At 46.5% G+C, this 24,810-nt stretch overlaps 2 protein-coding genes and 1 non-coding gene across 3 annotated transcripts; 2 read left to right on the plus strand and 1 right to left on the minus strand.

Annotated features, from left to right (window-relative positions):
- Positions 1-2,317: 2,317 nt before the first annotated feature.
- Positions 2,318-2,389, plus strand: TRNAW-CCA. Its single transcript has one exon. It is a non-coding gene; the product is annotated as a tRNA-Trp (tRNA).
- On the plus strand, positions 2,388-6,121 carry LOC120711563 (phosphopantothenate--cysteine ligase 2-like). The gene is made up of 9 exons (XM_039997133.1): positions 2,388-2,832; positions 2,957-3,098; positions 3,189-3,233; positions 3,443-3,528; positions 3,877-3,929; positions 4,032-4,091; positions 4,404-4,505; positions 5,231-5,350; positions 5,444-6,121. Exons 1-9 carry the CDS (start codon positions 2,679-2,681, stop codon positions 5,684-5,686), a joined length of 1,005 nt encoding a protein of 334 aa, XP_039853067.1. The 5' UTR covers positions 2,388-2,678; the 3' UTR covers positions 5,687-6,121.
- Positions 6,122-24,212: 18,091 nt separating this feature from the next.
- On the minus strand, positions 24,213-24,581 carry LOC120713198. Its single transcript, XM_039999204.1, has one exon. It carries the CDS (start codon positions 24,579-24,581, stop codon positions 24,213-24,215), a length of 369 nt encoding a protein of 122 aa, XP_039855138.1.
- Between the last annotated feature and the right edge of the window lie 229 nt (positions 24,582-24,810).

Consider the following 24,810-nt stretch of genomic DNA (forward strand, 5'->3'; position numbering starts at 1 on the left):
TCCTGAAACTTCGATTCCTTGTTCCATATTGTTTAAAGAACATCTAAATGAGAGAATAAATATGTAATAAATGCAACTGCAAGATTACATCTTCTACTACCACAGTAATTACCTAAAAAAATTACAAAGAAATTATGCGCGCGCGCAACGCGCAATGCACTAGTATAATAAGAGGAAGTGTCTGCAAACGACAAGGACAACATTCTAGGTTTGCACCTGCTCAAGTCATCGAGATCAGGTGTTCTCTCCTATATAGGCTTCAATTGATGATTCCATTTGTAAAATTTCATCTTTCCCTAAAATATTAGCAATTTGTGCCTCTCTATGCTGCAACTTTAGATTGAGGGAAGGGTGGCCCAATAAATTAGAGCAGTAATGATTGAATTGATTTTTGGTACCATCGCCCATGAATATGCCGCCGTATATATGTATTTTTTTTCTATTGTAACGCACGGGTATTTATCTAGTTGAGGAAGAAAATTGTGTAGGTGAAGTAAAGAAGGTGACTTCCAAATACCCAGATAGAAAAAGTCTGTATCACCCTACCCCTAAAGCAGTTTTGAAAAATCATAGTAAATCACAGAAAAATCATAAAATAGAAAATCCAATTGTGGTAGACTCCAAATGAGTAGATCTACACAGTGAACATATAATATGATATACTTTAGTACATTTTTTATAGCTATGAAGAAAAGCATAGATCTAAAGCTACTATGATTTTTTGAAACTGTTTTAGAGGGTAATTTGATCGGTTTTGGAAAGTTCAGTGAGTGATATAGACTGTTTCATAAGTTGGAGGATTATGTAGTCCACCCCCAATAGGTGGGAGGTGATATAGACTTTTTTTCCTAACCAGAATAAGGTAGGAAATCGAGAAAATGTGATATCAAGAATACTATCGCATTAAAATCAGACTTCCAGCAAACTCTAATAAATTAATAGACAAGAAAAGAAAAGGCAAATGAGAATATAATGGATGCTAATGGAAACAACAAACTGCCAAACAGGAAAATAAATATTATGTTAACATTAGGGTTGCCGTGGAACCAGTTCATTTGCCTAGAAGCCCTGTCTCATCTCGTTTGGTGCTATTGGTGACGATGACACTACCATACATTCAATGCTGCCGTTAACATTGAGGATTAAATAAAAGTCTTGACTGTGATTTTAGATAATGGCCGAAAGCTTAGAAAGTAAGGGTCAGCTTAGTTGGCTATTAAAATGGGGGTGAATTTATAAATGTTGACGCTCGTTTGGTTAGAATAAAAAAGTAGCCCACCTAACTATGGCCGGTCATAGTAAGGAGTGTTATTGCACAGTTACTATAATTGTAAATTTTGTAATTGTGCTTGCGGAGTGTGATGGTGATGATGACACTCTTCTCATCTCATGGCACTCCACTTCGTCCCTCCTCATAAATGATTCTGCCATGTCAGCAAATTTGCTGATGTGGTATGATATTTAATGCTCATGACACTCCTATGTCACTTTCATTAAGATTGACCTAAGTGTTATTTTAAAATTGCTAAAATTTTGTAAAAAAGATTGGCATACCCACATTTTGATATCTATATAACCTATATAGATGCACCCCGCTATATAACCTATATAGATGCACCCACTAGGAGTTATTAACTCTATTTTTTTCAACATGCAAGTTATCCACGTCATATAGGAACCTAACTATATCAGACATCACATCATCATCCACTAGGACCATCTATTTATGTCTGCCACTGATTTTCTGTGACTTATAGCATCCATGTATGAAATTTATTAGTCTTTGCGAGTACCACGCTACAAAAATCTAACAGTAGAAATACATGGAGGATCAATCATTAAGCCGTTCAATTCTCTCTCAACAAAACGAACATATTTTCATGTATAATATCATTTGCAAAAGAATATTATCAAGAAATCACTTTAACATTTATGCTTTCAAATTTCACCGTAAGATCCCGCAGCAACAAGCGGGTATCACCTAGTTGCTCATATTTTAGTAACCAACAAAGCAGATTCTAGATGACGATATTTAGGTTGAGAACCTATAGATTAAAATGGGTTGTAATGCTAATACAATGCGTACTTTTTTTGCCGGCAAATGCGCTTATACTTCGAGTAGGTTGAGAACCAAAAGAGAATGATTTTGGAATGGCATACCTGTATGCGACCAACTCAAAGAAAGATGTCTGGGTCTAAGGATTAAGGAACTTTGAGTGATTTAGAATGAAACACGTCCTTTTCAGAAATTTAGGTAGATCTGGCGGCAACGATACTCGCATATTAGTAAAACTATATTGTCAGTTCTCATACAGTCGGATCCGTGGCGCAATGGTAGCGCGTCTGACTCCAGATCAGAAGGTTGCGTGTTCGATTCACGTCGGGTTCAAACCCCGGATCCAAATCCTTCATCTCGACTTTTTGTTCCTCAGATTTATTTTTGGTCACCGGATTCTTCATCTCGATTTTTTTTTGTTCACCGAATTCTTCATCTCGAATCATCTTTCGAGCTCGACCTCTTCCTCACAAGATAATGGATGCAAAGAATCCTATTCTTCCTCTTATTTAATGCAGTCCCATCACTCTCGCACTCATTTTTCTCCACAAAAACCCGCACAAAATCTCATCTGAGGAAAAGGGGAATCGGACCATCGGAGGATCGGAAGTGAGCTGAAGCCATGGCCGTGGATCCAAGCATCGCGGCGGAGGCCGAGGCCGCAGCGCGCCGGAGCGAGGAGGCGGCGGAGGCCTTCTTCCGCGCCGCGCCGCCGCTCCGCGACCGCGACCGCGTCGCCGCCAGCGTGGCCGACTTCGTCGCCCGCCACTCCGCAGGCAAGCCCCCGTTCTCCCCTCGCTCTCGTTATCTCATCCCGCTGGTTGGTCCGTTGGTGTACACCCGCCGCGGCCCGGCCCTGCTCAACCCAGGATTGGCTGCTCCTGACCCCGCGTGCTGCAGGGAGCGGCGGTGCGGGCGGGCCCGCCGAAGGCGCCAGGGTGATCTGCATCACCTCCGGCGGCACCACGGTGCCCCTGGAGCAGCGCTGCGTGCGCTACATCGACAACTTCGCCTCCGGCCAGCGGGGGGCGGCCGCCACCGAGTACACACACACACACACACACACCGCGCCATCTTCATTTTGCTGTCACCGCCCTGCTTGGTGTTCAGAACTGTCTGTGGTAAAATGCAGGTATTTTCTCAAGGCGGGCTATGCCGTCATCTTCATCTATCGCCGGTGAGCACTTCTAGTCTAACAATTTCTATTCGTCGCTGTGGTACCTGGAACTTAGTTTGTGGTCTCGTAGGCTGGCTATTTGAAGTTCTCAATTACTACCTTTTACCACTAGGACATGGGGCATCGTGTAGCTAGCTGCAAGCTGTTCTTATTTCAGTTCTGAACACCAGAACGTCTGGAAGTTGAGTGACACTGACGCCTCTTTGCAGTGGGAGCAAGCAGCCTTACTGTAGATTTCTTCCAGAGGATTCGTTTCTCGATCTTTTTGAGCTTGGTGAAGACTCAGAGATCCAAGGTTTGGGGACTGTTTTCCTGAATTATGTATATCATGCTAACTGAACCAAATTTGTCTTGTTTGGATCCACCCAGTGCATTAGCTGGCTAGGTAAAATTAGCTGGGTTGGACCAGCTAGCTGGATAGTAAATAAAAATTAGCTGACCCGGTTTGGATCCATCCAGCTAAAAATTAGTCACCAACCAATTAGCTGGTGGTTCCAAATAGACCCTTAGTTTATCTCCTTTCCTAAATATTCAGCCTTGTCACCTCATTTTCTTTTATAGTAGTTACAAGTAATCTTTAAATGAATTCTGTATTCGACTACTGAATTGAAACATCTGTTTGTACCTTTGTTGTACGTCCCAGTTCCCCAATCTCATTCCACTGTGGTCAAGGCAGCTATTAGCAATTATCGCAAGGTATATGCCGCACCCCTATCTGCATGCTGCTTTCTCTTCTGATGCTTTAGCTGCAAATCAGATTGATATGGTACCTTGGCTGTCTTGTATTCATGATTGCAGGCAATTGGTGAAGGCCTGCTTCTGAAACTTCCCTTCACTACAATTTTCGAGTACCTTCAGGTACATACCTGTTCCCTACCAGAGCCTGTTTCCAGTCCATATAGTGTCCGTGTTACATTTCTACTGTTGCTGTCCATATTACGTTGTGTACCCTACTGGTTTATTGGTTGGAGTATTGTTCAAGATTTTAGCATAGTTTAAGCTGGGAAGAAGACAGTTTGGGTAATTTTTTGTGATAAGCAGGTTCAATAGTCATTTGTGTTAGCAGTTATTCTACTTATTTTGTTTCAGACATTAAAAGCTTACCTGTATGTGCATGATATTTTACTAACATTTAATCTGACATGTTTGTTCTTTTCCTGTTTCAAACAGTTACTACAGATGGTAGCTACTTCGATGAATTGCTTGGGACACCATGGAATGTTCTTTCTTGCTGCTGCAGTTTCTGACTTCTATGTTCCATGGGAAAGTATGGTAGGTTCTATCTTCAGAAAATGTATTCATGTGTTTATCATATTTGAGAAAACCAATCATGGTTGCCCTTGGAGCAGAGCAGGATTACATCTGAAGCTGTCAGTGCACATCAGATGATTACACCATTAGGATTCTAGACTGGCGTTACATTGCACATCTTAGGTAGCAATTGATGTTTTTTATTTTGTTTACTCCAATTATAAAAAAAAGTTTAACAAGACACTTGGCTCACAGAAACAATTTTTTTTATTGAAAAAGCTCTGTAGAAACTGCGTCCTTGCTTATTTGTGTAGTCCTGCAGTGTGCTTCGTCATTAAATTTTCGAACTCTGTCATGACTCGGGAAACTTGAAATCCTGGAAACATAAGCATAATATGATTCTTCTGCTATCAAAATCGCTTGAGACTTGGTGAAAAGTTGCCTATTATTCATCTTAACTGCTAGCTGAAGATCTGCTAACTAAAGACTCTGCACCTAGACACTTTGAACCTGGACAGATATATGCGCGAAGAGGATTATTCGCCAACAAGCACACCCCACACTAGCTGGAGCAGTCATGATGGCAGATTTATATGCCTATGATGGCATTGCATTTCAGCATTTGTACTTGGTGACTAATGCTTGTTGAGAGGACAGTTGATGAAACTTTCAGTTAGATATTCAAATTGTTCTGACACCTTGGCAAGGTTCCATTTCCTATTCCTCCCTGACAGATATTTTCACAGGCTAAACATAAAATCGAGTCAGCAGTTGGCCCTTTGAACATGCAACTCAACCAAGTCCCTAAGATGCTTTTCATCCTCAGAAAAATTTGGGCCCCTTCAGCATTTTGTGTATCATTCAAGGTTAGTTCTATATTTCTTCTTCTTCACCAACTCTTCAGCCTTCCTATCTCCAAATCCACCATGCCAATTGTTCCTAATACCCGGACACTGCAGCTCGAGACCGATCCAAACATTCTTCTACAGAAGGCGGAGATGGCTTTGAAGAAGTACGGTATGAACGTGGTGGTTGCAAACGAGCTTGCTAACTACAAAGATGTAGTGGTCATGGTCACAAGCAGCGGGAGGACGACCGTGAGCAGGAGCAGCAAGGAGGAAGACTTGGAGGAGCAGCTAACCGAGCTCCTGGTAAAGATGCACTTGGAGCACATCAGACAACCCGGTTCAGAAGACCGTTAAACACATGGTGGGGGCAGAGTATCGTCTATTTGAGTTACTTCTACCAAGTTGCTGCAGAGACCACCTGGTTCATCAGATGCTCAGTGCGTTTTGCACCAGATGAATGCCAAAGTTAGTAATGGATCCCACCAACGCAGCAATGCCTATAGACGTTTGAATTCGAATGCAAAGCTAGCTGTAAGCTGGCGTTGTGATGCCACTGTTCTCTATGTGGGTGCAACTGGGGCCCTATATGATGCACACAGGATGGAGAGAGAGAGAGAGAGAGAGAGGCTGACTAGAGTTTGCCAAAAATAACATAGGGGCCATGCTTGCCTTAGTTTTTTTTAACCCTGATGAGTCATGATCATGACTCATGATACATCGATGCAACGTCCTGTACCTGTATGAAATATGAACTTCTACACCTGCCCGGCACCGTCGTTTTGCCTCCTCTTTGAAACTGAGTATATTTTGGCACGAAAATTCCTAAGAGAGTAGGCTACTCCGATCCTGCAAAATTCGTTCAACAACTGAATGACCTCCAAATTCTCTGGATGGAGCGTTCTGCCGAAATATGAAAGTTGCAAACAATATTTTTGCGTGGATTTTGAGTACAATATTGCATTCCCATTCCTACAGAAAGTAAGTGGAAAAAAAAGGCAAATAAGGAAAAAAAATTAAACTGAGTATACCTCCGTCCTCGGCCCTCCTCGACCTCGAATCCATTGCTGCTGGCAGCTGCCGACCGGTGAGCCGCATCACCCGACTGCGCCCTCTTCATTGGTTCGCCAAATCGCAAGGCCAAGACCTCCGCACTCTTCATGGACGGCGGCGGCGACGGCGCGGCGCTATCTTGCCACCGTCACCTCCGGTGGCATAGTGGCATCTGCCACGGCTTCTCCGATCCGGTGAGCTCTCCTGTCCTCAATCCTCATCCCTACATATTCAGTGTCTGGTGTGCTATTTTTCTATCTCTTGTTCTTTCTTTCCCGTTGTGGTCTTCGATCCAATGCACAACTGGCAGCTGTAGAGACTGAATATAAAACTTCAATGTTGGTAGTCAAGCTGTATTATTATAGTACAGCTACTAACAGCTGTTGGGAACAAAAGAATAGTGCAATAATGCTTTTTTTTTTGCGAAATGCAATAATGCTAAGCTAGCCTGCCAATGGACGCGCCATGCGGGATACTTGGACAAGCAGGCTGATCTTAAATACGGATATACAAGATCAGGAATTGATCTTCTCTACCTTATAAATGTAAGTTTATACTCCCTCCTTCCCCGTTTATAAGGCATGGTGGAACATGACACGGTCTTCTAAACAACACTTTGACCATTTATTTATCATATATTATATCACTTTTGATTATAAACTTATAATCATTGTAAAATATATTTGATTATGAATCCAATCATATGAAATTTGCATTATAAAAATAAAAATTTAATAGTCAAATAATTGGTCAAAGATGACAAGGTTTGAATCTTGATATACGTGTATGCCTTATAAACAGGGAAGGAGGGAGTAATTGCTTATCACATGCCTCATCGCTCGGTTATCTTGCCAACAAAGAGTGATCGAGTCTAATTGAACAAGTTTCTGAGTCACATTAGATGGAAAAGGATTCCTTCTTGCAGGTAGTCACGGAAATGTGCATCATGCAGTGGTTGGAGCATTTTAAACTAGTGTTTGTCAACTCTTACGCGTGGACAATGATCAATCCACCACCCATCGCTGGCAGCAAGGTTCTCTCTCTTAATACATGAACTGGCCGAACAGACCTCCTCGCACAGAACCATTCATTCCACAAAGCTCACAGATGAGCAAAAATGGCTGCTACCACTGCTCTTGTGAGTGTTACCACGGGGGTGATGAAGCCCCCCGCTTCCGTTTTTCAGCAGCATATTCCAACTCTGATTCAGCCCTATGGACTTGCACCGACTTTGGCCTGTTATGTAATAAATTACTCAGACTATGAGATGTTCTCTGATCATTCAATATATGGAAATTATGTATATATCTAGCTGAGATATGTGGATGTACGCGATACCTCGAGTATCCTGGGACTATCGGCCTATCGCAGATGTACAAAGGAACGATATTTGGCAGCATAGATGTTGGTCCGTTTCATGGCAGCCCACCAGACTTTCTGCGCTTATGTTTCTTGCAGGCGTTGGGCTTAGGTTTCTTCACGTTTATTCATACTGCAGTGTCAGACTGATGTTTCGTTAGTGTTCCCGCACTGACATGCATTTTTCGTCGCACGACGCCGCCCTAGCATGCACATATGAATCGTTCCTCGTGAGTTGTTGATTGCAAAAATCCATGGCCTATGTCAATACCTAAACCCCCAGCCGCCCAATCAATTTGATAATCGAGGCAGCAGCAGGGTTACCAGAAAAAGGAATACCTATTCAGATCTCTTGCCAAAGAATGACAGAGAAACTATAAGAAAGAATGGTTGAGGCAAAGTGAAGGACCAGGATGGGCAACCAGAGAGGGGGGGAGTGAATGAGAGCTTTTAAAAATTATTCTTGATGAGAACAAGGCCTATGTCCCGATTGCCACACCGACATGTCTCTCCTCTTGCAAGCACGCGACGGTTCCCGAAGGTTCCCAAAGGAACAGTGTTCCCGAAGAGACATGCACCCACCAAAGGTGCTCCGTAGGATGTGCCCAACACTCACCCCAGCCCCCTGATCTGAGGATCAGGCAAGTTCACTCGCCCCCCGCTAGAAGTCCTAGCCACCAACTCCTCAAAAGTGTATCTCCACTCACGCCAAGAATATCATCACATATCCCACACATACACATAGACATGGTAGCCAAAGCATCTCATATATGAAATCAAGGTAAAACAGGAATACAAGGAATACAGGTAAATAAATGGCTATGCAGGTTTATCTCATCTCAATATAAAGTAAAGCGATAGCATAATCTAGCAAGCAATGCCTAATATGATTCAATTTCTTAGATGGGCGTGAACCTGGTGGTCTCTCGTAGTCTTCCTGGGTCTCCGGGGGCTTCTGGTCGTCCGGTACGTCCTCCTGGACCTTCTGGGCGTGTGGGAAGTTCTTCTGGATCCTCTGGTCGTCCGGGGTGTTGGTCAACTCCTTCTCGTAGAGTTCTAATTGTAAATACATACAAACATAGGGGTCAAAATGCAAAATTTCACAAAACTGCTCAAATAAGATCCAAATCATAATAAAACCTATTCTAACGGGTAGATCATGATTTTAGAAGAATTATGAAACTGGTTTCATAATTTTCGGAGGTTCGGTTAATTTATTATAAATTTTCTAAGGTTAAATTATTTCTAAAATTAATAAATGATTTTTGAAAAAATAAAAAACATAGGGGTGACACGTGGCAGCACCAGAGCTTGCCACGTGGCATGCTAACGTCAGCATGACATCACCAGGTGGGGTCAGTTTGCTGACGTCTGCAGTGGGCCCTGCTAACGTCAGTGTTGACTGGATCAACGCTGATCGCTGACTAGTCAACGGTTGTCGGTGGGGTCCACGTGTCAGTGGGTCCCGCATGTCAGCCACACAGAAGAAGCTGACAGGTGGGATTCACGTGTCAGATCGGATTAAAGAAAAAGAAAAAAGAGAAAGTCTACTGTGCACTAGGGTTTAACGGGCCAAAGGGGAGGTTGGGCTGACCTGCAATTTCAGCAACTTGGGCCGAAATCGGCCCAAACCGATCTGGCCCTACCCTGCTACTCTCTCCACTTCCCTCTCTCACAGACGACTATTGACGCTCAATAACGACCAATTCTATAGCGTCAACCTGATTAGAAAATCATGAGGGTTGCATTTCTTACACGCATCATTATCCAAATAAATATATAAACCCACTTTACCTCTAGAAAATATGCAAGATTGGTGTTTAAGCTAAAATACAGGTTGCAAGCAACTTATGATTCAAGGAAGAATTCATCGACAAATCAGAGCAAGATTCAGGCTCAATTGGATCAAAAGGAGGCCCAAAAACCTAAGCAAATCTGTTTAGGACAAGGCCTAGCACCTCATTTGGTCATAAGGGATATTAGCACAACCCACTGGAGGAAGTTGGGGGTGGTTGGTGCCAGTGGGCCATCGGCCGACCAGCCCAGCCCACTGCACAACTGACGTTCCCCCTTTGAGGTGTCACTTGCTCATTGGTCAAGAAGGTCGGTTCAAGGAGGCTTACCTGCAGAACTCACCCGTGCACACCCATGGCTCCCCATTATAAATATGAGAAGGGGGAGGGGGGGGGAATGAAGACACATCTCAAGTTGAATCTCAAGCTCTTTTCTTTGTTTAGCTCTATAGATTAGTGGAGTTTAGGTTGATCTAGTAGTCATCGGGTCCCCGGAGTTGCTCAGGAGTTCCGGTATAGGTTCATCTCTAGTTCTTCTTTGTAATTCTCAATCGTTTGTAATAGACTTAATCTATGGTTACCGATATCTGTATGAGTTATATTCTGAAATGACAGACATACACTTCATGATTTGTGAGCATTATTGCACTATGCTTGAGATGATTAATATATTAGCTTTAGAACTCTGGCAACTGTTCCAGTATTCGTATGTTTGCTCTAGTATGATGTCTGTCCATCCGAAGGGTGGGGGCTCCGCGCGGGATACTAGAGTATCACTAGTTAATGCAGTCATGGTGTCTGGTTTAATTGAGTGTTGCTGGATATCACCCTTTCCCACGGTTTGTAGAGGTAGCCTGCAGGTGGTGACAGCCCTGTTTGAGCCCTAGTAATCCTCCACGTTCGGATTGGGGAGTAGGAGGTCCATAAAGGTCCATACTAGCCTGTGCACTTTTAATCGCCGCCTTCCCTGCGGAAATATAAATGACACCCCGGAGTACTCTCAGGTAAAATGCTATAGCGATATTCCATGCGCTTGCGGATTTATTCGTGGTTCATGAAATACCTGCCACCCCTACTTGACGCATGCGGGCGTTGCCCGATCCTAGCGGTGACGTTAGTAGGCGTCAACAAGCATTTTTGGCACCATTGCCGGGGAAGATATAGATTAAAAATAAATAGGCAAGGTTATGAACAAAATCGAAGTTGGCATTCGCTTGCTAAAAAGGCTAACTTGGCTTTGTTTTCTCTATTGATGTGAAAACAGGGTAGTGTATGATCGGTTTCGATCTGCCGCAAAACTTCAATCCAAATCCAGAGTCACTTTTGAGAAGAGTTCGATCTCGTGTCGTGCCTCCTCAGATCTCACTCTCGGCAGCCGAAGCAGTCATTATTGCGCCATCCACATTTAACTCCATGGCCCAGAAGACGCTTTGCGATTACTCTACTCCCTCTGCTACCTAGGTTCCTACCGGACCTAAGGTCAACACTGGAGGAGAGAATTTCAAGATCAAGGCGGGTCTCATTACGATGGTGCAGGCCAGCCCTTTCTGTGGCAAGGCCAACGAGGATGCTAGCACTCATCTCCAATAATTCTTGGAGCTCTGCAGCATTTTTGTTACCAAGGAGTATCTCAGGATGCGATCCGGCTCCGACTGTTTCTGTTTTCTCTGCTGGGGAGAGCAAAGCAGTGGTTCTACGCTAATAAGAGCTCAGTAGACACTTGGAACAATTGCGCCAAGGCGTTCCTCGTGAAGTTCTTTCCGACGGGTAAAACTAATGCTCTTCATGGAAGAATTTCAAACTTCCAGCAGGCATCAAATGAGTCAATTCCTGAGGCTTGGGAGAGGCTTCAGTATCCTTGCGTGTCCACACCATGGGATGGACAATTGGCTTATTCTTCAGAACTTCTACAACGGGCTGACTCAGATCGCCCGTGATCATGTGGATGCTGCTGCGGGTGGAGCTTTCATCTCACTCACTATCGAAAGAGCTACAGCATTAATCGAGAGGATGGTGTCCAACCAAGGTTGGAGCGACAATCGACTCCAACCACGCCAGCATGATATGCACACCATCAAGGAAACAGACATGCTCACTGCGAAAACTGATCTGCTCCTCAAGAAGTTTGAGGATCATTCCCAAGATAAGGCTCAGATGCAGACACTTCAAGCCTTAGAAGCTCGTATAACTTGCGAGGTCTGCGAGAACATCGGACACTCAGGCAATGATTGCCCAGAAACCCAAGAAGAAGCCATGTACCTTAACGGAAACAACAGCAACAGATTTCATCCACAAGGAGATCAGGGGTGGAACCAACTACGCCCATACTACCAAGGAGGTAATGGAAACTCAAATTCTTTCAATCCTAACCAACCTACCTTGAGGGATCTTGTTTATGGCCAAGCAAAGATCAATGAGTCAATTCGAAAGAAGCTGGCCGCCAATGAAAAATCCTTGGAGACTATCCATGCCAACATGGATGGCTTCTCCACTGCTATCAAGAACCAGCTGAGTTTCAACAAGATACTTGAAACTAAACTCGCTCAGCTGGCCGCCGCTACTCCTGCTGCTGAATTAGGGAAGATCTCAGGGCAACCTGAATCTACCCTAGAGAGTGTCAATGCTGTGACTACTAGATAGGGTAAGCCATCTAGAAAATCATCCTTTACCAGCTATGCAGAGAAACTCACACAGCCCAGAAGAGGACTGCGGGGAGAATTGGCAGCAACAATAAGGGAGGATCCCAGAACCCCGATGATCAGTTGCTCGATCTTCGACTGCGACTTTGATCAAGCTTTGTGTGACCTTGGAGCAAGTGTGAACATTATGCCTAAGGTAACATTCGAGAAGCTAAGCTATCCTGCACTTTCCCCTACGATGATGTGTGTGCAGTTGGCCGACTCCACTATAAGATATCCCAAGGGAGTTGTTGAAAATCTTTTGGTACAAGTCAAGGACACTTTCATACTCGCTAACTTTATAGTCCTTGATATGGAATGGGATCTTGGGATCCCGCTCATACTCGGGCGAGTGTTCCTAAGAGATGCTAAGGCCTGGATTGATGTTGGAACGGGGAGGATCATCCTCCACATCATGGGAAAGACCATAAAATTTAGGTTTCAAAATAAGAAGGAACTGTTCCTGATTCATGAGGATAGCGAGAGGGAAGGATTATGGGCTAAACCCGGCTAGGAAGATTGGGAGATCCATGACTCTCTATCCAAACCTGTTTGGGAGGATTGGGAGATCCATGATCCCCTAGCCGAGCCAGCAGAAGAAGACAGAAAAATTCCTGCATTTATAACTGAAACTGTATGGGAGGATTTAGAAATCCTCATCCCTACATCTGAGGATCCAGTTCCCACGCCACTTACACCACCAAAGAAGACCAAGAAGGTGTGGCGTAAGAAGAAGACGTCAACGTCCACTACCACTTTTCCAGTTACGGATGATTCGACCTCAACCTAATCAGGTATGGAGAAAGGTCCTGCACATTGGACTCTAAACCAAGAGCTAGCTTGGGAGAGGTGCCCTCCCCTAAGTCAACTGTATCCTTTATTGCTTTCCAATAAAATAAAAACTTATAAAAATAAAATAAATATTTACTGCTTTATTTCCCTTTTCAATATGCGCGGTAAGAATGTTTGACTCCTCTTGAAGTTGAAAGGATGAAAATTTGCTCTGTTCTGCTTAGCTTGATATGTCTGGTTTATGGTTTAGACTTCTCTTAAATTTGAGTTTGTTTTATATTTTAAATCTTTGCCGTAAACCTGAAATATCTTGTGGGTTGCGAATATCTTATTCAAGTCTAAGTTGTTGTGAGAATAGATATGGTGAATAGAGGTTCACAATCTTATTCTAAGAAATGCCTGAAATTTGGAGTTTTATTTTCAAAAATTTAAAAGGAAGGCAAGTTCCTCAATGATAATAACTTCCAAGCAGAGCCATATGTCTTACATCATGGAAAATCCTATACATATGTTACTTGTTATTTCTTTGAGTTTTGTCAAATTTTGTGACCCTAGTGAAGATCTTTTCACGCTTTTTTGATCAAGATCACGTACACATCCACCTCCACTTGCAAAATTCCTACACTGGGAATTAGTATTTCCACCATCCACAAAATAAATGCTCCACTTGATGACAAACTCTGTCTTGGTGATATCCCAAAAATAAAAAATGTCTTAGATTATGGTTACTGAAAAAAAGAAAGAAGGCATGCCAGGAAGCATGACCCAACAAAATAAATAAATAAATAATAATATATATATGGGGATGAAATAAAGAGAGTGAAGGTCAATCACAATTAGGAGTAAGACATGCCACCATCCGTTTATCCACTCACACACATGCCATCTTGATCTCGATTGTATGATTTGCTTCTCCATGGATCCATTCTTTGACTTTACTATATATAGAATGTAAGTATGCCATGTTCTTATACCCTACCTTGACCTCCACAGAAGCTTCATCTTAGTAGGGGAGAATAAAAAGGGCAAGTACTGCCTTGGTAAGGAAATCATAAAGTTGAGTGATTCGAGAGGATCATTCGAGGAACTTAGTCTTGATTTCAAAATATTTTCAAAAGACAACCTCCAGATGGATCGCAAATCTATGAACAAGTGAGTATTGCTCTATGAACCATTCTAACTCTCAATAGATCGAGACAATGAGAGACTAAAAGCCCCATGGACGAGTAAGGGGCTAAGGCAAAGGTATGAAAGCCAACTCATTTAAATTCATAGATGAACATCTTTGTTATAAACTATGATATGACAGGCAAGGTAAGACTCAGAGTGATTTTCTGATCAAGAACCTGATTTATCCTATTTTGCTCGGGACGAGCAAAAGACAGCTTGGGGGATCTTGTTGACGCTCAATAACGACCAATTCTATAGTGTCAACCTGATCAGAAAATCATGAGAGTTGCATTTCTTACACGCATCATTATCCAAATAAATGTCTAAACCCACTTTACCTTTAGAAAATATGCAAGATTGGTATTTGAGCCAAAATGCAGGTTGCAAGCACCTTATGATTCAAGGAAGAATTCATCGACAAATCAGAGCAAGATTTAGGCTCAATTGGATCAAAAGGAGGCCCAAATACCTAAGCAAATCTATTTAGGACAAGGCCTAGCATCTCATTTGAACACGAGGGATATTAGGATAGCCCACTGGAGGAAGTTGGGGACGGTTGGTGCCCCACTGCACAATTGACCTTCCCCCTTTGAGGTGTCACTTGCTCATTGGTCAAGAAGGTCGGTTCAAGGGGGCTTACCTGCAGAACTCACCCGTGCACACCCATGGCTCCCCATTATAAATATGAGGGGGGGGGGTGAGAATGAAGACACATCTCAAGTTGAACCTCAAGCTCTTTTCTTTGTTTAGCTCTATAGGTTAGTGGAGTTTAGGTTGATCCAGTAGTCATCGGGTCCCCGGAGTTGCTCAGGAGTTCTGGTATAGGTTCATCTCTAGTTCTTCTTTGTAATTCTCGGTAGTTTGTAATAGACTTAATCTATGGTTACCGATATCTGCATCAGTTATATTCTGAAATGACAGACATATACTTCATGATTTGTGTGCATTATTGCCCTGTGCTTGAGATGATTAATATATTAGCTTTAGAACTCTGGCAACTGTTCCAGTATTCGTATGTTTGCTCTAGTATGATGTCTGTCCATCCAAAGGGTGGGGGCTCCGTGCGGGATACTAAAGTATCACTTGTTAATGCAGACATGGTGTCTGGTTTAATTGAGTGTTGCTGGATGTCGCTCTCTCCCATGGTTTGCAGAAGTAGCCTGCAGGTGGTGACATCCCTGTTTGAGCCCTAATAATCCTCCACGTTCGGATTGGGGGTATGAAGTTGTTCGGGCTTCTCCCGTTAAGCTAGTAGCGGTCTCCCTGTTGTACCAGTTTAATCTAATGTTATTCTAATTATGGGATAGTATAAATATAGCTAACCTAGTATATACGACCCGAGGTGCTAACTTCTTCCTTTTTCTCCCTGCCTTTAGAATATTTGGAGCTAAGTAAACTTGTGTGGCACACTACCTCTTTGTTTATGCGAATGAATGTCCAATCAGGATTTGTTCATTAACTAGCCTATGCACTTTTAATCACCGCCTTCCCTGCGGAAATATAAATGACACCCGGAGTACTCCCGGGTAAAATGCTACAGCGGTATTCCATGTGCTTGCGGATTTATTCGTGGTTCATGAAATACCTGCCACCCCTACTTGACGCCTGCGGGCGTTGCCCGATCCTAGCAGTGATGTTGGTAGGCGTCAACAACGACTGGGTCCGCGGGGCAGTGGCGCTCGCCCGTCCACTTACGGGTGGGTCCCGGGTGTCAGCGGCACACCCGGATCTGGTGTGGTAGTCGGATCCGGAGCGGCGGCGGGCTCGCGTAGCCGTGCGTGGGTGCGGGTTGTGCGCGCGGAGCAGGGCAAGGCGTCGGTGGCGGCACGGTGGGGTCCAGCGGCGGAGCGGCCCTCCGGCGGCGCTCACAGGGCACGGCAGAGATGGCACGACGAGATTGGCACGGCGAGCAGGGCAGGTCGTGGGCGATGGCTTGGCTCGGTGACCGGCGACGGTGGCGAGGCAGAGGCGGAGCAAGGTTGAAGGGCACTGCAACGACGAAGCAAGGGCTGGGTGGTGTTTCGAGGTGACATCGATCGAGGTCACACCAGCGGCAGGGTTCAGGCAGGCCGGCGGCGACGAGGCGGGCTCGACAAGGCAAGGGAGGGCATGGTCCGGGCAAAACAGGGCCATCGCGTCGAGGGTTTTTTGGCGATGAGGCTCGACGGCGGTGAGGTTAGGCAGATGAAGGCGACGATGGCGAGGTCAGGGCTACGACGGCGGTTCGGCTCAGGGAACGTGCGCGCCGCGTGCAAGACAGTCGGGGCGCGTCTCGAACGGCGCCGCGGTGCCCATGCCGATGGTGACGGGATGGCGGCGTAGCCAAGGCTCGGTGGCGGCAGGGAGATGCGGCCCTGCAGTGGTGGAAGGCAAAGCTAGGCTTGGCTAGGTTTGGGTCAGATGCATGTGACGTCCCGGCACCCAGGGGTCGCGCGTGGCGCGGGCGAAGCCGGCGGTGAGGCGAACGAAGGAGTAGGGCGGGTCCAAGGCAGCGAGGCAGGGCGTCGGCGACGGAACAACCTGGTTTGCGCGTGGAGGGGCCAAAAGGCATGGCCTTTGGCTGGTGTCAGTGCGTGCGTGTGCGCGTGTGGATGTGTGGCCACGGCATGGCGATGGGGCCAGGGCATGGCGAGGCCGTTCTGCTACGGCGTGCAGAGGCAGAGCATGGCTCGGCGGCGGCAAGGCCAAAAGGCCTGGTCTTGGGCTTGGACCGCTTGGTCGGCCGGTGTACGATCGCGTGCAGCGAGCCCTGGGAAGCCAAGGCTGCGGCACGGACTGCGGCGGACAGAAAGGAACAGGGTGAGGCTCACGCGGCGATGGAACACGGTCGATGGCGGGCTCCTGCACAAACATGGGTAGGGTTGGTCCTAGGGCCGCTAACGGAGGGTTCATTGACGGCGAACATGCTCGTTAGCAGCAGGGGTTGGAGGGCTGGGTGCGACGGCAGCCTACCAGGTGGCGTGAAGAAGAAGGGTGGCGGAGCAGTGACAAGGCGGTGCAGGAGGACCGACGCCGTGCTGTGCCGAACTGCAGCATTGTTGTCATCGATCGGGCGCCGACGCGGTGTAGAGGCTCCGATGGTGCGGTGGCGTCGGCTCCCCCTTTCGGCCTTTCCCCTTCCTTCCTCCCTTGCTCTCCTCCTCCTTAGCGCTCCCTTCTCCTCTGCTTGGCCTTCCCGGCCCTCTATTTCTTGGTGGCGGTGGCAGGTCAGGGAAGAGAGTGGTAGGGTTTGTGGCGGCGGCTGTAAGGGTTTTATAGAGGGGATTCTAGGGTTTGGAGGCCAGGGCGTGGCTCGGACGCCAGGGATTCTCGATGTCCGTGCTTGGGGATGCGTGGCTCGCGTCGGAGGGGCGCGCGGCTAGGTTTTTGGGTGTAGCGCACGCGCGGCGGTCAAGGCGGCAGTGCGTGGTGACATCGACGGTGGGGCGAGGCCATTGCGCCGATTTGGCGCGGAGCGGAGGTGGGTCGCGGCGCGGCGCGGGAGCAGGTGAGCGCGGTGGAGTGGAGTAGGCGGCGTCGGTGTTGGGCGAGCGGGGAAGAAAAACAGAGGAGCTAACCGATGGGGCCTGCTAGTCAGCGGCAGTGCGGGGGAAGCCAAGGGCAGCGGCGCGGGGCGAGCTGGGCCGTGGCGACGTAGCGGGCCGCGCGGAGCGCGCGTTTATGGGTCGCGCGGGGTGGTTTGGGCCGCGTGGGGTAGCAGGCCAGATTGGGATTTAGGTTAGCAGGCTTCTTTGGCCTTTGGGTTTCCGGGTTGGGGTATGTTTCGGGATGGACCGCGTTAGGGTTCCTGGGTTTGCGGGTTAGGACTAGGGTTTGGTTACGGGTCCGAGTTAGCTGATTTGGATAGTTAGGATTTGAATTCAAATTTGATTGGCACAAATCAAATTTGAATTCCACACAATTTCAAACAAGAAATAAATCCAACTGATTTCAAATAAACAAGGTAGAGCTAATTAAATTCGAATAACTCCAAATATTTCCATACTATCATTTATTTTCCTTAATTTAACTATAAATTTGAATTACTAGGAATTTGAGAAGGCAGAATTCATACTTACGTGGATTAAACTATAGCACTACCACACAAATTTTTTTGAAATTCACATTTTTCGACTATATAATATTTCTTAAAAATTCGGGATGTTACACACAATCTAAATAGGGTGCCTAGTAAATCAGTCCCTAAAACACCTTATGAATTATGGACTGGAAGAACACCAACATTAAATTACTTACGTGTGTGGGGCTGTCCTACTGAAGCTAAAGTTTTTAAACCGAATGTTAGGAAATTGGACCATAAGACTGTCGGTTGCCATTTCATTGGATATCCTGATAAATCAAAACAGTATAATTTTTATTGTCCAAATAAGTGCACTAAGTTTGTAGAAACGAGACATGCTGTGTTCTTGAAAGATGAGCAGAGCAGTGGGAGCATGGTTCCCAGAGAAATAGATCTTGAGGAGAAGCGGGTTTTTGTCCCGACATCGATTATCCAAGAGCCTGTTTTTCCAGAGCCTATAATTGCAGCGACTCCAGTGGGAGACACTGTTGTCACACCCCCTGTAGTAGATGTCTCTGTTGCACCTCCTGTTGAGAACTCTATCACCGCTAATGCCTCAGATAATGATGAGCCTCAACAGCCTGTAGCCCCAGCAGGCAATGTGCCTCTTAGAAGGTCACAATGAGACAGAAGATCAGCCATTTCCAGTGATTATGTTACTTATATGAGTGAGAATGTGGTTGATATAGGAAGGGATGATGATCCCACCTCTTATAAGGAAGCCATGAAAGTCAGCACTCACCTAAGTGGCTTGATGCTATGAAGGATGAAATAAAGTATGAGCACTAATGATGTATGGGACCTAATGATGTATGGGACCTAGTAGCGATTCCTAATGGAGCCAAAACAGTGGGCTGTAAATGGGACTATAAAACCAAACATGACTCCAAAGGGAACTTCGAAAGGTTCAAAGCTAGGCTTGTAGCAAAGGCTTCACTCAGAGAAAGGGCATATATTATACTGAAACCTTCTCGCCTGTCTAACCTAAAGATTCATTCAGAATAGTAATGACATTTGTAGCTTACTATGATTTAAAGTTGCATCAAAAGGATGCCATTTAAATGAAAAGGTTTACATGGCTCAACTAGAAGGTTTTGCTGTGGAAGAAAAAGAAAATTTAGGATGTCAGCTCAAGAAGCCCATTTATGGATTAAAACAGACGTCTAGGCAATGGTACCTTAAGTTTGATGAAATCATAAGGAGATTTGAATTTAAAGAAAATAAAGTGGACAGTTGCATTTATGTTAAGTTCAGAGGAAGTAAGTTTATTATCTTAGTCCTCTATATGGATGATATCTTGTTGGCGAGCAGCAATAAGGATATGCTGCTTGAAACTAAGAGATTCCTCTCCTCAAATTTTATATGAAAGATCTTGGTGAAGCCTCTTATATTCTGAGCACTGAAATTCATCGAGATAAGTCCAAAGGAGTATTAGGATTATCACAAAAGGCATACATAGATGGAGTACTGAAGAAATACAATATGCATAAGTGCTCTGCCTCGCCTGCTCCTATTATCAAGGGCGATAAGTTTGGGACATTCCAATGTCCAAAGAACCAATTAGAAATTAATCAAATGAAGTCAGTCCCTTATGCTTCAGCTGTCGGAAGCTTAATGTATGCACAAGTTTGCACTCACCCTAACTTGGCTTTTATAACCGGGATGCTTGGCAGATATCAGTCTAATCCAGGGCAGGACCACTGGAAAGCCGTAAAGAAAGTCTTGCATTATTTGCAGGGCACTAAAGATTTTATGCTCACATATAGAAAATCCGATATCCTAGAGGTTGTAGGATATTCAGATGCTGATTTTGTGGGTTGTGTTGACTCTATGAAATCCACATCAGGTTATGTCTTCACTCTCGCAGGAGGAGCTATATCATGAAAAAGCTCCAAACAAAGTGTTACTACATCGTCGACAATGTAGGCTGAGTTTGTGCCATGTTATGAGTCTACCGGGCAGGCTGTATGGCTTAAGAACTTTATTCCCGGATTAAAAGTGGTAGACAGCATATCTAAACCACTGACATTATACTGCGATAATGAACCAACAGTTTTCTTTGCAAGTAATAACAAGTCAAGTGGTGCTGCCAAACATTTTGATATTAAGTATTATATTGTGGAAGATAGAATCCAGGATCAAACAAATAATGTTCAGCATATAAGTATATAGTTAATGCTTGCGGATCCACTTAGAAAGGCTTACCACACTACTAGAGAAAGGACCATCTGCGCCGGTTGAAAATAGACTTAGGTACCGGTTTGGCAACCGGTACTACGAAACTGAGACCAAATGTGAGCGCCTAGAACACCGCGCATTTTACCCGGTGGCTAAGGTCTCCTTTGGTACCAGTTGAAGATACCAACTGGTACCAAGGGCCGCGACGCCCGTTCCCTCTCATCCTCTCCCATTCCCCCTCTCATCCTCTCCTGTTCCCCGCGCATCCCCCACCAGTAGGGCCGACAATCATTCGAAGAATCAACCACAAAATATTGAATCGACCGATACAAAATCCATAGATCCTGCAAATCATTCAAAGAATCGATCACAAGATAGATACAATCCGTACAATCCCACATGCATCTCTATTTCAGAAAAGTTTTTTTTAAAAAATTACCCACACAGGCTCCCACTGCCGGCTCCCGCGGCGGCGGCCCGCACGCTCCTCCAGCAGCGGCCCACAGCCAGCTGCCAGCGCACCTTGCAGCCCACACGCTCCTCGATGGTGGCGGCGGTGGCCCGCCGCGCGCTCCCCAACGGTGGCCAGTTACCCATGTGCCTGTGCCCCACGGCCGGCTCCCGCCACGGCAGCGGCAGCGGTGGCATCCCGCGCGCCCCACGGCAGTGGCGGCGGCCGGCTGCCCACGCGCCTGCGCCCCACGGCGGCTCCCACGGCTGGCTCCCACAGCGGCCGGCTCCCATGGCCGGCTCCAGCGACGGTGGCATCCCGCGCGCCCCACAGCAGTGGCGGCGGCCGGCTTCCCGCAAGCCTGCGCCCCACGGCGGCTCCCACGGCCAGCTCCCGCAGCTCCAAAGGATAAGTTAGAGAGAGATGAGAGATAGAGAAATGAGAGGGGTAGAGGGATAAGAGAGGAGCCGATGGTCAGGGACTTAGAAATGTCAAGGAGGGAGAGGCAGGCCATCTCTTTGTGCCAGGTGGTTGTTTCAACCGTTGCTGAAACTCATCTTTTAGTTCCGGTGCGTGCTATCACCCGGGACTAAAACGTGTCTCCTTCATTTGTCCTGGACTGTGGCACGACCCGGTGCCGATTCTTGATCATTGCCACTGGGTTGTACCATGACCCGGTACCAAAAGTTCTCCCTAGGCACCTCGGTCCATCGGTCCGGGCTAAAAGTACCAGCCGCCGCCCTAGATCGATGGTCCGTTTTCTAGTAGTGCCACCCAATATATTTGGTGATCGTGTTGCCGGCATGGGACCATTGGATACCCTCTGATTCTGGAAATTAAGTGAGGCCACTAATGAAAACCATCTCCCCATAAGAATAAGATTTTTCCATTTTGAGATAGAAAGGCATCCTATAGGCATCAGGTTCTGCAGCGCTTAAATGGCTGTTACAATCTTTTGTCTTGGAATGCTAATCTATTGAAAGGTGGGCTTATGATGTTTTTGCCTTATGATGAAGAGGGAGAGTGTTGGATTGATCTCGGCCAAAATGGTCACATGACTGGGATTAGGGGCCGCACCAACCAACCGATGGTTGGAGCCCCCCAACGCCCAGTGCCAAAATAAACGGGGGTGGAGAGGGGGGGGGGGTGGTTTGAGGGGGAGCCGGCCCCTTACGAACCAACGTTCCTGTGAGGCCAGACTCCCCCCCAACAAACCTAGGACCCGATCCTCTAGGTGCTGGTGTGTACGGGAAGGCCGCCGCTAGTGGCGGAGCTGGGATTCAAGTTGAGGGAGGGCTCATTTTCCTTTCTTCTTCCTCCCTCCTCCCTTCTTTTTCTTCTTCTTCTTCTTCTTCTTCTTCTTCTTCTTCTTCTTCACTCATGCTTGAAAAATGTTGGGGGGGGGGGCTTGGGGGGGGGGATCCATGGGTTGCATGGGGGTAGGGAGGCTGGAGCCCCCCCTGCACCCCCTGGATTCGCCCCTGGCTGCCGCCACTTCCTCACCGACGCCGGCACATCTGCACCGGCTCTCGTCGCCACTATATGCCAGCTTCAAGCAGGCGCGGGGACTTCAGCTCGCCCTAATGGCATCATCCTCCTCGAGTAAAGGTAATTAGCATCTAATCCCTAATTAGTCTTGGTGTTCATGTAAGAGCTAGGCAATTAGCAGTTCATTATGTCTAACAGAAGAAACGCGGCGGCAGAACGTCCCGCCATGGTGAATTGGGCTATAGTCTAGTAGCCAGTGGGGTGGTCTTCTCTTCTACTTCTAGGTAATCGTCGTTTATGCTTTAGCTGTTGCATTGGAACACAGCACAGGTGGATCAAACAGCTGTGAATAAACTAGTTGGTTGGGCAATGCCAAGAATCACACCCTACCCACGAGGACTACATGTCCGGCGATCGATGCATCACCTTCTGAGCTCGTAGCGTGTGAGTGGTCCGGCACAAAGCTGGGCTGCTTCAATTGTTTTGGGAGCAACGTGAACGAGCAGAGGCACTGTCAGTAGGTACAAACGGAACGAAGGAGCAAGCAAGCAAGCACCCATCCCGTACACAAGAAACCAACATGATGGGGACATGGTCCACGACGCCATGTCTCGCTGCCTCCTCCACGGCAACCACTTCAGCCAACCTGAAAGTGACTGCGACAAGTGTGGCGCCGCACGTGCTTCACATCCGTGGTGCCTACATGGCCGGAAACCCCACCTAGCGACTGTAGTTTCTTTGTCACGGTTGCTGGCAATGCCAATACTAATTTCGGTATTAGAGAAATGTCAACTTCATGGCCAACAACGACGAGGCGTCGGGTTCAGGATCTGGTCTGCGTTCTCTCCCCTCTCCCTCTCTAGATCTTGTAACCTAGGACCAAGAACTCATGTTGTTTATGCAAGTTAATCAAGTTACACCCACTGATCTCACTCCTAGTCGATTCTATAGTCTAACAATGAGCAGTTGAGCACCCAAATTGAAGAATCAGACAGACGAGTTGGATATATAATCATGGGCCTTGGATGAAGCTGAAGCCAGCAACAGGGACAACAAATAGCACAATGTTTATGATGGTTGACCAGAGGAGTTCCCAATCTATTACAAAGGATATACATGAAGCCATGGTGATTCTATTTTGATGCAAAAGTAAGTGGGGGTAGGGATGCACCGGCAATTGGAAGAAGGTAGAAAAGCCGGTGGAGCTAAGCCCAGCGAGTTGTGTTTCTGCTGGCGACAGTGATGACGCCAGCAGCGAGCGTTTCGGCGACGGAGAAGAACACACCCGTGAGAAGAAAACAACAAAATAACCATGGAGCTTAAGCCCAGCGATGTGTGTTTCAGAGGGGTGGTGACTGCAGCAGCGAGCGAGACGGCAGCAGAGAAGAGCACACCTCGGAGAAGAAAACAGCAAAATAGCAATCGCGGTCATAAGATGCTGCGGCAAGGCGGAATGTGTTGTTTCCGGCCTTGCTCCGAATAATCATAGTACCCGATCGAGGCATGGTAAGGAGAGCAAAATGTATGGAAAAGTTTTCTCCCTCCTGTGTCAAATGACTAAGGACACTCAGAAAGGATGGCATTAGAAAAGTCGCAGTCAACTAATACTTTCTAGACTAGTAGATGTTTATCAAGAAATATTGTAGATGTAATTTTGAGGCAAACACATAGTCAACGTCACTCCAATAACGGATTATTTAACAATAAAGCTTCACACCACGGTTTAACATAAAATCAACTTATTATTCACCCCAACAAAACAACGATATCAGCCACACGTGTATCATAGACCAAAAGGTCATGCGTACTGTGCGGACTGATGCGTTGCGTTCAAGGTTTCGTGCCATGGATCGACCTAGCCTCAGTTGCAGCTGGCGCTGTGTGTGAAGGCGCTGATAGGGAACGGCTGAGTGGAGTTCTGGAGCTGGATGTTGAGCTGGTTGCCTACGCGATTGACCTGGTTGATACCCAGCCACTCAAAGGCCACCTGCATCCTCACGCCGTTTATACTGCTGATAGATCCAGGTTCGATGATGCCTGTGACAGTGTGGCCGTATCGAAACTTGAACTGTTTGCCATCGGCTGTGACAAAAAAGTTGCACTCTCCCGGGAGGGTCACCTCCAATGCGCCTCCATCACCAAGCGTGTAGGACTGCACACCTTGTGGGAGGAGGCCCCGTGGCAAGCAGTTCTGCTGCAGCACGTCATACACCGTGGCGGTTGCATCCATCGTGATAGATGCTGCGGTGTTGGTGCGGCTGCTCCGAAGGTGGCGTGGAGGTTGGAAGCAAGGAGGACGAGGAGGAAGTAGAAATGCTGCTTGGCCAAGGTTGCTGCCGTGGAATCAGATGGCTAGCGGCATAGAATGATCGGGCTCTATTGTATGGGGTTGTTTCGGAAGTCCCTGGCCTCGCGTTTATATAGCCGGCTGGTGAAGCAACAATGCTAACAGAAGGAGG

This window comes from Panicum virgatum, chromosome 6K, assembly GCF_016808335.1.
Source record: "Panicum virgatum strain AP13 chromosome 6K, P.virgatum_v5, whole genome shotgun sequence".
Classification (NCBI taxonomy): Eukaryota; Viridiplantae; Streptophyta; class Magnoliopsida; order Poales; family Poaceae; genus Panicum; species Panicum virgatum.